We start from the raw sequence: 15,928 nt of genomic DNA, 5'->3' as shown, positions 1-15,928 counted from the left end.
TAATTCATACTCCCTCCATCTTAAATTATCCATCCCAAATTGAGATGGCACATTGATTAAGAAAAATAATTAATAACATGCCTACTTTAACATAATACCCCTATTAAATGATGTTATATTTTGATTTGAAGAAAAAGTAATTAATGCAAAGGGTAAAACATGAAATTTTTTATGTCTCTTCTTGATTAATGAAAAAAGACAAGTAAAATGGGAAATCAAATTAGGAAATTTGGGATGGGCAATTTGAGATGAAAAGAGTATTTAATTTTTATTCTATCTATTATCTTCTTAACAAACATGTCGATGATTGAACATAAGGAATAATTTTGAATCCAGTAGCAATAACAAGAGTTGAAACATATTGGTTATTTGTTGAATTTGTGGCAGGGGATGATTTGTGTTGTCACAAACAGATTACTCATCTGTTGCAACAGATTACTCATATGTTGCAACAGATAAGCATTCTGATGTAACAGAAAACCAGTCTGATGGAACAGATAATCAATCTGATGAATAGATAATAAGTCTGTTGCAACAGATAACTATTTTGTTGGAATAGATAAATCTTCTATTGCAACGAATTACTCATTTGATGCACCAGATGAGTGATCTGTTTAAATTGTGGGCACTTATGTTGGATTCATGATCGGGTTCTATCCATTGTTGGAAAAAACAGCAGTAACTGTGTACCCAGATGACAAGTTTGAATAAAAATTATAATTTTCTTTACCAAAGTCACCTATGAAGTAATGCCAAAGTGTAAAGTGATGTAGGAAACAAAATTGATCTAAGAAATTGGTCAGATAGCAGTAGTAGCGGTAACAAGAACAACAACAATTGTCGACAAGAAGAAGATGAAGATGATAATAAAGTAGAAGATAATGATAATGAAGCAGAAAATGATAAATAAAGCAACAACAACAATGAACAACAATAATCATGAAGAGAGAGAAAACAACAACGGATGAGAAGAGAGAGAAATGTGCCTTTTTTTTCCTCTGTTTTCTGTTATATTAACTAACATTTGAATCAAATTATAAATTAAAAAACTTGTGGGTTATTTTCAAACTTCCCCAACTTTCTTAATCCATAATAAACTAATTGTCACTTACACTCAATTATTAAAACTTGTGTCACCTATACCTCATTTTAAAACTCTTCAGTCACCTGCAGCCCAAAACCCCGTGATACATGCTTATTGGAATATACTGCTGGAACTTTTGGATTATTTTCACACATTTCATGAATAGCAGCAATACGAATCTAATGATGAACAAGACCCTGCTCAATCCGAGGGTTATAGGTGGCAATCTTGCAACCCCTGTAGAGTCATATCCCTCATTGAAAGTCTTCTCTGCAACTAATTTATCTATTTGTATTGGCCGATGATATTTTACCACTGATAGAGCTTTCAACACAACTTAAGCTTCTTTATTATCTTTGACTATCATTAATTTTGAATTGTGAATTCCCTCCCCCTACTACAATCCACCTTTGTTTTTGTTACCATATGATCAACTTCTCAACTGGTGTTTAAATCTTTTTCATTCTTGTTTGCATTATCTCTCTTACCTTGATCTTCTTGCAGGTCCTATTTAAGATATGCACCGTCTGCTTCTTCCCTGCTGATCTTTGTGAGCTGATGACTATGATTCTCAAAACTATCTAGTGTGTCCTACTCTACTGCTGTAACTGGTCATTTGTACTTATTAATTCTACAACCTCTGTATGAACCAAGGCCAGCTATTTTGATGCTTGATGAATATATATGCTAGTGTTCCACCTTCCTCTTTGTTTAAATGCGTTTTCTCCATATCTTCTGAAGACGTGGCCCTTTGACCTATTATCTCATCTGTTTTATTTCTGCTAAAACTTTAAAAGCATTATCAGTTACAATATCTTTACTGGAAGATGACATAATTATTCCATTGTCACTTAGAAACTTTTCTGAATCCTTCTCCGATTAGAATCTTCTATTAGTAGGATTCTAGTTCTCTATCTTGCCTCTTTCTACAAAGATGTTGTTGCCCTTTGCCTATGAACCCTCTTTTCTTGTCCCTTAATTTTGCATTCTCACCTTGACTACCTTGCTCTATTTTGTTCCTCAATTATGTGTGTAAGTTTATGCATTCATCATCATTGTGGCCTTTTAGTTTACATGTCAAATAATACTTAGGGATGAAAATCATATTGGATTTTGATCCTTTCTACCATAACTTCACTATTGTTACAATATACCACTTCAATTTCAGCTTGCGCCAGTAAATTAGTTACTAAATCTACTTGGACTTTCACTCTAGCATAACTAGGCCTTGTTTTTTTAATTGTAGACATGTAAAGGTGTAATTGATTTCCAACTACAGAGCCATGTGAAAAACGTGATTCCTTGAAAAAAAGGGTGGTTAATAGATCTGGGAGAGATCCAACCCATTGTTTGAGTATTCTCCCCACATTGTTTGATCATAGCATCATAAATGATAGGGGACTTACTTGATATGCTAAACCATATTTTGTAACAACGTTATAATCATTCTTAGCCATTGTATTCAAAAAATCATCCATTCGGCTAAATCTCATCACGATGTTCCTATATCAAATCTTACAATTTCCCTTAATGTTTCATTGTTCGGAGATTTGTATTACATCTTCTAATTCAGGCCACCCAAAGGGAAGCTTACCCATAACAACATATTGAAGGTTTTTCATAAAATTAATCTTTTGTACCTCCTCCTCCATCCATGTAACTCTAGGTATACCAGTAATAAGCATATATCTTTATTGGAATTGTATCCATAGGAATGATTTACCCTATCGCACTACTTTATCCTTATTTGGCTTCACAAAATCTTCATATTTGATCTTGTCACTTTGAGAAGCAATTGGCATAAATTGTTGACAATTTGGATTATTTTTAGGCAAATCTTTAGGAGTAGTTATGTAAATAATTAGGGTTATTAATGGTTTATTGTGATAAACACTAGGGAAAGTTGCTTTTAATGTAAGAGAGAAAATATGGCCAGCCACCGTCGATGGTTGTAAGCTACAGTTTAGAGGTTGAGTCATGGTTAGGATTAGGGTGACATATTTTTTATTAAGGACCTTGGTGCTTAACATTTTTTCTAAGTATTGAAGTTATAAAACATGCTCATGGATTGACTCTGACACAAAGTAGCTTCATTGCAGAATACTCGGCAAGTTCAATATGTTGATCCAAACAATAAGAGCACTCCTTTGTCCACAAGTGACATTCTATCCTTGGATGGCGGTTTTTCTTCAGCAGATGCTACACTTTATACGTACTCCATTGGACCGCTGCAATGCTTCACCTTCAACCGACCTGATATATGCTTTCCAGTAAATAAGCTCAGTCAATTTTAACACTCTCCATCAACTAAATATTCACAGGGAACAAAGAGGATTCTTCGTTATCCAAAATAAATGATAACCTATGGACTTCACCTTAATCATGGTAACTCTTGTCAGTTACATGCCTACTTCGATGCAAATTTGGGTGGTATTCCCGACACTAGACACTCCACTTCAGTATATGTTACTATTTTTTTCATATACAATGCAATAAGTTGGTGCTCCAACAAGCAACCACGTATTGCTAGATCTTTCAAAAAAGCAAAATACAGGGTTATCAGGTGTTGTAGCTAGCTAAACTGGCTCGCCAACCTTCAATAAGAACTTTAGGTCAAGCTTCCTTGTCTTCCCAAGGTTTTTCGCAATAACATCGGTGTCATTTACCTATGTCACAATCCAGTCCTTCACAGTCAAATGAAACATGTCACAATTGACTTTCATTTTTTCTATGACCAAGTGGAAAGTAGAAAATTTTTAGTACATTATATTCTAATTTGAGCTGAACTAGCAGATACATTAAATAATTCACTTCGAAGAAGGTCCCTTGACAACTTTGTCTGCATCATTGGTCACAAGAAAATTGAGGCCACGTTGAAGGGGCATGATAAGGATAAGGATGGATAGTTCTAGTACATTGGTATTTGTAAGGACCTCTAGGTTATTTTCTCTATTTTCATGTATTTTCTACATTTTGACCTTTCCTATAGTTGCTACAAGTTATTTATGACTTTTCGGGATAGTTGGTCTTCTGCATAAGGTAGGTCATTTGAGTTTTAACCTAATTTCTATGTTTTGGAACCTTTGAGTTGAGAAATTGATTTTGTTCAAAAGTTTCGGAAAAAAACTTGGATGAGAATTTTGACAGTTTTGATAACTATGAAGCATGGAGTTTGGGATAAAGGGGCCTTTGGTTTGGGTACGAGGTTTGTAAGCTAATTTTGGGATATTGAATGGATTTTATTTAAAAATACATAGAATGTACTTGGGCCCATATTTCATTGAAACAACCACATGTAACACCTAAAAAAATTTCTAAGCTAAGATCTGAACCATTCTTTGAAGGTGTATAGAATCAAATCAGCTGATGTTTAATTTTACATAGGTTATTACATCAATTCTTTAGCATGGGAATAGATTTGTGCACGAATAAAGGTCATACAGAACCTCTAGCACAAAGTTGAGTAGAAAGTTTCTTTAACTATTGCGTTTCCACAAAATATTCACTAGGGTCAACTTTTAATGACCATTCGACCTAGAATATGAAGAGCTTTGCGTTTTATTTCCCACCAAATAAATTGTTTCTGAGTCTTTTTCCAACGCCACCGATTGTTCTCCATTCGAAGTTCAGATTAAAATGTTATGAGCATTTTAGCGAGGAACTATACAAGGTATGTATTGGGGTGGTGCTAATGCTCACTCATACCACATGAATAGTATAGGATGGTCATTGTTAATAGCTCAACTTTTGTTGAGGTCGAATCCACGAGGAGTGAGATTCAAACTTCAAATACTATGGTGCTCTAATTACTAAAAACATACCTGAAATGTATACAAAAAAGAAACACGTAATAAAAAATGGGGGGATTGGTTTGGAGTAATAATTTGTCAATGCCGAGTCAAACCACACACTACAATAACACTTCTAGTTTAGAATTCGATTTGGGAGGAATCTTGGGATTATGTCTACCTAAGGGCAAGGTGTGTATGGGATCATGATGGCTTAATATGACTTCTAATTGTTGCGTACTTGGTAGGACAGGTCGAAAATCTTCGAAGATCGTTTGTCAACAAAATCTCAGGGATGTCACTCATTTGCTCTTTTGAGCACCTAACGAGTGTATTAATAACAACCACCCGAAACTTCAATTTGGACATCCCTATTTCTAGGATGATGCCCATGACATGACTCACTCTCCATCTACCTTTATTTCTAAGATAGCAAAAGGAAGTAAGTCATGCTCTCAATTGTCCACCATTGATTTATCTCCCTACACCTCTTTTTCAAAAAAGCTATGGGTTCCCAAGAGTTCACCCACATCTCTCTTTCAAGGATGGTGAGGGTTTTCAAAAGTTTGGGGTTTTCACTCAACAAACCTATTTGGAGATTTGGGATTTTCACCCACAAATTCCAACTACTAAAACCAAGCAATGGTGGAATCCATAATCAACAACTAAAGCTCATACAAACACACCATCACCCAAACACAATTACACCTTAGTTCAACATAATCACAAGATTAAAATAATTAGTTACTCATGAAGAGGTGAGAGAAAAATATACCATAAGGATTTCTTAAAGCATCCATTCTTTACAAAACCTAAAATTAAAGCCTCCAAAGTTAATTACAAAGCTTGCCCAATTTAGTATTTTTGATTCAAATTCAAAAGTGTCTCAATGGTGTTCAATACCAAAAAAAGAAAGGGTTTTAGTCTATATGAGGATTTAGATCGGCTTGGTCAAATGACAAAGTTGCCCTGGGCAAAATTCTCACATAGCCACAATTGAAAAGGATTTTTAGCATTGCGGCTAGCGCAATTGCAGTGAAGACTCCGTACGCCCCCTCTTGACCTTCTTGACTTACCACGACCACGACCCACAGACCGTGATCATGGTAAATAAGGCTTGCGACTTCTCCAAGTCTTTCAGCTTCACTTCTTCCCCTTCTTTGGTTCATTCCATCTCAAGTCCACATATTTCATTCTTCTAGCTTGTATGCCTACAAAATGTGGAATTTAGTGTATTTAATCAATCACTTGTCTCCCTTAGATTTTTAAATCGTAGTAGCATGCACAATTATTTAGTGTAAATAAGTGGTAAAATCACCACTCATCAACACCCTAACTTAAAACTTTGTTTGTCCTCAAGCAACACCACTTCTTACCAAGAGACAATGCACATGTATGCCCATATTTTATCACCCAATAACCTCAACTTGATTATTACCACAAAAAGCTCTTCACATATAGGAAAAATATTTTAATGACACCCCTCGACATAAAATACATTATTGAAGGATGCAAAAGACTTTTAAATAGAAACCATGTAACAATCACCAATACTCTAGAAAAGACTTATCTTTTGACCTCGATTACTCTATACTCCTTTTTCCTCATTTTTTGGGATATGACAAGATCACCCACCTCAACTTGTTCACATGCCTCCTCACAAGAAAGAAAATTCCACATACCAAGTTATCAAATATGCAACAAGGAATTTAAGTGAAAACACTCTTTCTCTCTCAAGAACGCTTAATGCTACAAGTATCATACCATAGGCTTGCCCCTATATTCAATGGCCACTACAAGGACCATATTTTGTTGGAAATCACGAAGGACTTTTTGATATTGTAATGTAGGTTTTTGGGTAGGGTAGGATATTAATTAAGGACAACATAGTTATACCCTTCTTAAACTTCTACTTAACACTCTTTCCAACTTTTGGTCATGGGCAACTTCTTTTCTTTTACTAATGTGCCTACTTTTATTTCCTTGGTTCACCCATTTTCTTTTTATTTATTTTTCTTGATATTTCATGTATTTCTTTTCTTTGTTGGGTCCTTTATTTTTCCTATTCATTTGGTTTGATTGCTTGAGCTCTTAGGCACTTACTTATAACTTCGTGGCCCAAAGTTACCTCTCTCAATTTTCACCACCCCTAAATTAGGACTTTAGCCTCAATTTTCATTCTTAAGTTCAAGGAGGATAGGGTTCAATAGTGGTATAAGAATTGAAAGGCTTACGGCTTGCAATGTGTTTGCCAAAAAAAGGTATAAAGGCTCAAAGTGGGTGACTAGGGATAACATCTATGCATGGATAGACCTTTTAGAATAAAGTAGACTTCCAAAATCACAAAGATGGCTTAGGATCATCTTACCAACCAAATACAATCAAAATTTAGTTTTAAGAGACTAATTGGGCAAGTTCTAGATGATATAAGTATGCATGAGATTTGTACAAATAAGCTCACCACGCATGGCATGCAGAGTCGCCAAGGGAGATCACCAGAGTAGAGAGTGTGGCACTCGGGTGCCATGAATCGAATATGATCATATTTGTCCATGAGATTATCCTGAAAGTAACCGACAACACATAACAACCATCGTTGACATTTTAATGCACAACTATGCTTTATTGTCTACTAAATCTAATTAGATGATTACTTGGTGGTGTTTGGACAAAAATTTGAAGTGCAACATTTTTGGGCATGGTAGAAAGTCAGTCTCTGTAACCGCGATTGTGGGATATAGAGTTGCGATCGCAGTCTCGATGACTGCGATCACTGTATTTGAGTCTAGTTTTGAACTAATTTTCCATGTTCAAAATTGTTCCAAATTTTAAGCCAGAAGACTATTCAACAACAGGCATTTACATTAAAATCGTTGAACAAGACTACTAGGTACTTGGTTATTCCCTTAAAATGTAAAAACCATTGTGAGCATTAATTTGGGAAATATATCAAGCATTTGGTATGCACTATTCATATGTCTACATTTCACACACATTTTGGGTACTCAAGACTTTTCCACTTATGTGCACACGACATTCTAGTAGCTAAACACCATACAATCACAATTTACTAAATAATTAAGCATGGCAATCATAGTTTCAGGCCTTCTCTACAACATGCATTTTATGGCCAATTCTCAACAACCAAAGCATGAATTCAAAGAACCTACTAGATAAGTAATGCAAGAGGGATGCAAGAATATTGTTTGAGTGCTCATAATTTTGGCCAGAAATGGGTCCAATTAGAGAAAAAAACAAATTAAAAAGGGAGTATGAGGGAAATGAAGGAGTCAGATGGTCATAAAGTTGAGGTGACCGTATCACGGTCAGGTTTCCTGATCACGGACACGCGGGTAATAGCGATCATGGCTTAGGGCCTGCGATCGCAGTAATTGAGGGCATTTCTTCACCCCTGTTTCCCCTATTCAGCTCATTTCACATTTGGACAGATTTTCCCCTGTTCAGTTCAAAGTGAAAAAATTTCACACTTTCCCCTTTTCAAGCTCATCCAACTCACTCTAAAGTTCCACAAATGCATGGGTCATTCAATAGCCAAAATTAAAATGTACACTACAAAAATGGAAATAAAGGATACGAGCCACTTTTGTGTCATTTGTGGGTTGCCTCCCATTTAATGCCTTAGTTATTATCGTGGAACGATGTATTCCTTCTTTCTTTGTCAAGTTTGAACCTCAAGGTCCCCCTTGTTTGCTTCTTCAGTATCAACATCTACCATAGATATCACTTGAAGTGACGCAGGTTGTTTTCTTGTTTTGTATACTCGAAAGAGACCTCACGCTCATGCACTCTAAACCTCATATCCCCTAATTCTAAGTCAACAATAGCTCTTCTGATGGCTAGAAAAGGTTGGCTAAGAATGATGGGCACCTCTTGGTCCATTCCACAATCTAAAACCACAAAGTCTGTCGAAAGTATGAATTTGTTTACTTTGAATGAAATATCAAATAAAATCCCGATCGGCCTCTTGATAGACCGATCCTCCATGAAAAGTCTCATAGATATTAGGGGTGGGGTGTCCAATCCCAGATTCTTATAAATGAAAAAAGTCATGAGGTTTATACTCACACCGAGATCGCATAGAGTTTTCACAAACATATGTGTTCCGATGATGGAAAGGATGGTAAAAGCTCCAGGGTCTTCCTTCTTTTCCATAATTCTGCAACACATGATAGAACTATAACCATGGGTGACTTCAATTGTGTAAGCTTCAATGATCTTCTTCTTTGACATCAAATTTTTCATGAGATTAGCATAACCCAGGATCCCTTGAATTACTTTAAGCAATGGGTTATTGATTAAAAGATTGCTAAGCTTGTCCATAAATTTCTTAAGTTTGTCACCCTCCTCTTTTCTATGAAGTCTTTGAGGAAATGGGGGAGGGACATGGATCGTTGGCATCATATCCTTTTGTGGCTTCTCACCTTTAACCACCTCATCATCAACTTTCATTGATTCCTTTTCATTTTCTTCTTTGTCATGAGATTGTGGAGGCACATCTTTTGTCTTAATCTTAAGCACCTTTTCACCCAAATCTTCTTTCAAGTGATCACCATGGGTTTTCACACTCCTAGTGACTATTTCTAATACTTGAGCATTATTCTTTGAGATTGCAATAGTGTCACTAGAATGGCCACCCTTTGGACTTGCATTTATTTGAGTGGAAATTTGCTAAATTTGGGTCTCTAATTATTTAATAGAGGTGGAGTGGGACACCACAGTTTGAGAAAGTTGTGAAAAATCTCCTCTTATCTCACGAACCATGTTCTTTGTACCCTCCACCCACATCAAAATTCTTATCAATACATCCTCGATTTTGAATTTATTGGGTTTAATAGAACTTGACTCTTTGTTATTTGCCCGATCATGGGGAGTCACATAGAGCTCATAGTCATGTTATCTATCTATTTAATCCCTATCATGATCAGGATCTATCCAATCATGATTCTCACCTTGACTTTGATAGGAAAGGCAGGAACCCCTCGAGTAATTTGCTAAGTACCGAATCTCCTCATCTAGATTTTTATCGTCCTCATCATCTTTATAGGATTTTGATTCCATGGCATTCACTACTTTTACAGGTGCACCCATCACACGTTTCGTTAAAATCTCTAATTGAGTCATCATCTTTGCCATACTCTCCTCTCTTTATTCATCTCGCTTCTATTGTTTCTTGTAAATCAAGGATGTAGTGGGAGAGCTTTTAAACACTTTGGCATCTCGAGTATGTAATCCCCGATTTTAATTTGTCACCTCCTCAAGCAAATTCATTATCGCATGATAGTGAAACTTCACAAGGGAACCTTCTGCCGCATTGTCCACTATGGTTTTGTTGAGAGGATCAAGGGCTCGGTAGAAGATTTGGAGAAGCATCTTCTCTGGAACTTCATGTTTTGGACATTGCATTAGTTTTCCATTAAATCTTTCCCACACTTCATACAATGTCACCCCACTCAATTGCTTAAAATTGATGATCTCATCCCTCAATTGGAGAATTTAGAAGGTGGAAAGTATCAATCGAGAAAAGTTATGGTAAGATTTTCCCAAGAAGTGATTGAACTGGTCGGGAGTGAACAGAGCCACAAAACTACCTCACGCATCAGAAAAATAGGAAAAGATGAAGACAGATAGATTCTTGAGTGATGTGTGTGATGTCAAATGGTGCACACACCTCTACAAAATTCTTCAAATTAAGGTTGGGGTCCTCATAAGCTTTCCCCCGAAAGAGTCTCTTTATTTACAACATATGCAACATGATACTTATGACATGAATGACACTGTTCCCATGAGTAGGTAGAATATGAATGGCACTTGTATGACCCACGTCATTGAGTTGCCCTTTATCATCAAGACACCATCGAAAGACACCGCATGACTAGCATTGTCACTCATTGTTCTATTTACACAATAATCACCTACATAACAACAAAAACAACAACCAATATAAATAAAAACTATGGGTAGTATAAATAAATACTATGGGCATATCCAAAGTAAAAATCACCCTGCACAAGTGAAATCTAAATTTCACTCAATAGCAATGGCGCTATTTTGATAATACTCACCAGTACCATATGAAGTAGTATAGGATGGTCATTGTCAATAGCTCAACTCTAATTGAAGTCTAATCCACGAGGAGTAAGATTTAAACTTCAAATCCTATGGGTTCTCTAATTACTAAAAAGACACCCGAAGTGTATATGAAAAACAAACATGAAATATAAAATGAGGGGTACTTGGTTTAGAGTAAGAATTTGTCTATGCAGAGTCAAACAAAACACTACAATAACACTTTTGGCTTATAATTCAATTTATGAGGAATCTTGGGATTATGTTTACCTAGGGGCAAGGTGTGTATGAGATTATGATGGATAATATGACTTCTAATTGAAGCGTACATGGTAGGCTAGGTCAAAAATCATTGAAGTTAGTTTGTCAACAAAACCACAAAGATATCACTCCTTGGATCTTTCGAGCACCTAATGAGTGTATCAATAATAACCACCTAAAACATTAATTCAGGCATCCCTATATCTAGAAAGAAGCTTATAACATGACTCACTCTCAATCTATCGTTATTTCTAAGATAGAAAAAGGAAGTAAGCCACGCTCTCAATCGACTTCCATTGCTTTGTCTCCCTATAACCCTTTTTCAAAGAAGCTATGGGTTCCCAAGAGTTCACCCACATCTCTCTTTAAAGGAAGATGAGGGTTTTCAAGAGTTTGGGATTTTCATTCAACAAACCCAATTGGAGATTTGGGGTTTTCACACACAAAGTCTAACTATTAAAACCAAGCAGTGGTGGAATCCATGCTGAACAACTAAAACACATACAAACACGCCATCACCCAAACACAATTGCACCTTAGTTCAACATAATCCCAAAACAAAAATAATTAGCTACTAATGAAGAAGTGAGAGAAAAATATACCAAAAGTATTTTCTTAAGAATCTATTCTTCACAAAAACTAAAATTAAAGCCTCCAAAGTTAATTACAAATCTTGCCCAATTTAGGGTTTTTGATTCAAATTCAAAAGTGTATCAATGGTGTTAAATACCTATAGAAGAAAGGGTTTTAGTCTATATGATAATTTGGATTTGTTTTGGTGAAATTATAAAGCTACCATGTGCGAAATTCCCATGTAGCCACGATCACAAAGGATTGTCTGCGATCCCGGCTATCTTGATCATGATAAAGAATCCATGATCACGTTCTCTTGAGCTGGTTGACTGACTGTGGTCGTGGACCACATACCGCGATCATGGTAACTGGGGATTGTGACTTATCCAAGTCTTTCAGCTACACTTCTTCCTCTTCTTTGGTCCATTCTAGCTTAACTCCACATCTTTTATTCTTCTATCTTATATACCTGTAAAATGTGGAATTTAGTATATTTAATCACTCACTTGTCTCACTTAGATCTTAAAATCATAGTAGAGTGCACAATTATTTAGTGAAAAAGAGTGGCAAAATCACCACTCATTAGGTAGCATGGCAGAAATATTGAGGGAGCCACTAGTTACCCTCCACGTTGAGGTGTACAATGAGGGGCACCAATCCTAAGCTTAAAAGTCCCCTTTACTCTTATTAAATTAGGGATAAACTAGTTATTTCACCCTATGAAACTTTTTCAATCAATTTTAATCCCCAAAATCATCTAATCCTATTAAAATTACTTCAACATTCCTTATTCCCCTTTTCACCCAAAAGTCAAAAACTAATGAAAGATTTGTCAAATCCTAAGGTTCCAAATCTCCCAAGTTAGAGAATTTCTCCAAGATTCCTCTTCTTTCATGTATGTGTGATTTTGTAACACCCTGGATGGTTAGACACCCATATATAGCTAGAAACGAGCCTACATGACCTCTAGATTGGGTATAAAACACTTTGGGATGAGTTTAAAAGCTTTGGGGGGGTTTTAGTCTTGAAAATAGGTTAGGAGTCTAAAACATACCATTGTAACGCCCCGAGATCCCATCCCGAGATGTCACACGGTGCTTATGGACCCAAAGGACCACAAGCTAACCCTTTTCTAATATCTGTACCTGTACACTGCATAATATCTAAAAAAAATACGGAAACTTTCCATAAGGTTCAACACATCTATACATACTCAAAACTGAAAACTGAATACTAATACATCCGTTTGAAAAGCCTCTAACTGTCTGAACTATGGAGTTGATGGGAAATGTCCCCAACTAACTTCATCAACAAAAAATAAATAAAGTCTGAAACAATAGTCGTAAACTGAGACTCGTCCTCGAAATAAGAGGACTCACTACTACTACTGCTGACTAAGACCAAACTACTGAGGATAAACTGGATCCGGCGCCTCTAAACCTATGGTGTCAAATAAAACACCATAGCGTAAATGCATCAGTACAAAAACATACCAAGTATGTAGACGGGGTAGGATAATGCAAGGGTTCATGCATGCACAATATCTAAACTGAATAATCATGAAAATGCCGCATGAGAACACATATATGAATGCATAGAACATGAACACAATTATCGTAACTCTAGATGCTAAAACTCACATACCACTTTATTGCAGACTGAACTCACTACTGACACTAAGATACTGAATCACTAACTCATCTGATACTGATAAATGAGGATCTGGATGTTCTTACATCAATGACTGAATTCTTGGACTTACTGCTTTTGACTGATAGGATTAGAGATCAACCTTTCTAATAGATAATTTCGGAAGCTTTATCAATGATAAAAAATATTATTATATCTGAATCTGACAACAAAAATACTCAATAGAAATCTGATACTGTAATCAAGCCTGTCTGACATCATATCTCTAAATATAATATCAAATAACTGTCTGTGAAACCAAGTCTATCTGATGGGAAGGCCCATAAATCAATGAAACTATCTAAGTTTCTCACAATGATAGTTGACTGTATCTAATAGTCCTGATTTTTGAAGACTGATTCTGAAATTGAGAATGAATCTGAAATTGAAACTGTGGGAAGTAGTCACTTAACTGATATGCCCCGACCTACCATATATGGGGTCCAACCTGTGCCCCAGTTGGAAGGGTATCATTACCATGCCACTGGTAAAGATAACTCTATGTGACCCTCATCTAGCAGGTCCTCAAATGAGAATGGTGGAGCCCTAATCCAGCAGGTCAAGCAACCTCATCTACCCTCATCTAGCAGGTATGATATCTCTCATTCACCCTCAACTAAAATGTGTGATGTCTCGACCTAGCTGGCTACATAGTTCTGGAGCACAAGGATTACTTCTAAGAATCACACCCTCTACTAGTAGGTGAGTTCTCATCCTTGAGCTCGCTTGGTGCTAGTTTCTATTCCCAACTGAAAGACTCAAAACTAAATTCTCAACTGAACACTGGCTAAACTGAATCTAAAATTGATCATATTACTCAAAAGGTCTGACTTAGTTATGCTGAGATCACTTGGTTCCGTATCTAATAGAAAAGATATTTAATCATTGTATCTGACTAACAATACAGAGTTTGAATAGATTACTCAAATCGCTTCTGTGATTAGGATTGAATCACTTGAATCCTATTAAAACTGAGCTGATTACAAGTCTGAGGCTATATTACTAGTGATATAGGGATTACAGAGATAACTGAGATTACTGAGATTTATTATGCTTTGTACTTGTCTAAGGTTACAGAGTTCTACAGCTCACTGAGTTCTGAGAATCATAGCTCGATTGGAATTATCGAGAAACTAACACGGGCTCTAGACAATAACTTTATTTTTGGGTATAAATACACCTAGGACTCGATAACATAAAAGTAAGACATAATCATTCTTCATCACAAATCATTCATGCATAATCACGGTCATCCATTCATCACTACAATCATTCATTCATCATTACAATCATTCATGTATCATCACAATCGTTAAAGCATCACTTGAAGTAGTTAGGCATCATAACATACTTTCCCTCTCAAGATCCTTAGGACATCGCATTAAGCATTTAGGAAACATAGACCTCTATTCATCATCACAACCACAAAAGGGACACTCCAAACCTTTAAGGATCATCAAAATTGGTTCACCATCATATACTAGCCTATGGAAGACATGCTATTAGATTATACACCATTAAACGAGATCTTACATCAAGTACTTCATACTTATATCAGTCTTGTGATGCATTTGGATATCACTTGATTTGGGGGAAACTTCATACATGTATTAAAAGCTTAGCATATATCATGAGCACAAAATTGGGGAATTTACAACCATCATATCTCGACTTGTTCGCTAGGTTATTTCAACAACAACTAGACATGACCGATTTTACACCTACTTGGGGATTCCATGCTATCATGGAACATTTCACTCACTAAGGAATTTTATCAAACACTAGGCATGCATGGACTAGCTCATAATTTGGGGTTTCCTATTCAATATACTATAGTGACCCTTATGCTTTACCTAAGCTCTTTATCAAACCTATGGGGAACATTCTTCACATATTCAACCATTTTTATACCCAAAAGTCATGAACACATCACATGGAAAAACAACCTCAAGAGGGTCTATCACAAACATCACATGAATTCCACATACTAGGGTCAAAGCTCATAAATTTTGTAGGAAAACATAAATCAAAACTTAACAACATATTAAACATCCATTTCAACTCATACAAATCATTTACAACACATAAACATAAAAATCTTTTAGTTTTAAAAAGGGTCCTTGAGCTTCTTGGATGAAAGGGACCCAAGAATCCACATCTATATATCTTAACCTTTAAAATTGGATGAACTTTAGTGCTTGAAACGTTATCCACACTTGAAATAATTAAATTCTTGAAGCCCACACTATAAGGAACTTGATTCTTGAAGAAACCTTGAAGAATTTATGGATGAATTTTTGAAGATTAGGGTTTTTGAATGAAACCCTAGATATTCTTGAGAGAATTGGAAAAGAAAATTATGGAATTAGGGTTTGAATGAGGGTTCCTCATATTTATAGAGGATCAAAAAGGTGGAAAATGACCAAAATACCCTTGCAAAAATGCC

The 15,928-nt window shown here is 35.9% G+C and overlaps 1 protein-coding gene and 1 non-coding gene across 2 annotated transcripts; one reads left to right on the top strand and one right to left on the bottom strand.

Moving 5' to 3' along the window:
- Window positions 1-8,613: 8,613 nt before the first annotated feature.
- LOC124897931 lies at window positions 8,614-10,026 on the bottom strand. Its single transcript, XM_047411554.1, has 2 exons — window positions 9,893-10,026; window positions 8,614-9,535 (listed from the first exon to the last, which is right to left on the bottom strand). The coding sequence occupies exons 1-2, from the start codon at window positions 10,024-10,026 to the stop codon at window positions 8,614-8,616; spliced, it is 1,056 nt and encodes a 351-aa protein (XP_047267510.1).
- Window positions 10,027-10,273: 247 nt separating this feature from the next.
- Window positions 10,274-10,379, top strand: LOC124898323. Its single transcript, XR_007055297.1, has one exon. It is a non-coding gene; the product is annotated as a small nucleolar RNA R71 (small nucleolar RNA).
- The last annotated feature ends 5,549 nt before the right edge of the window (window positions 10,380-15,928 follow it).

Source organism: Capsicum annuum, chromosome 4 (assembly GCF_002878395.1).
Source record: "Capsicum annuum cultivar UCD-10X-F1 chromosome 4, UCD10Xv1.1, whole genome shotgun sequence".
Classification (NCBI taxonomy): Eukaryota; Viridiplantae; Streptophyta; class Magnoliopsida; order Solanales; family Solanaceae; genus Capsicum; species Capsicum annuum.
Note: the sequence above shows the minus strand (reverse complement) of the source record. Positions and strands in the feature narration are given on the sequence as shown.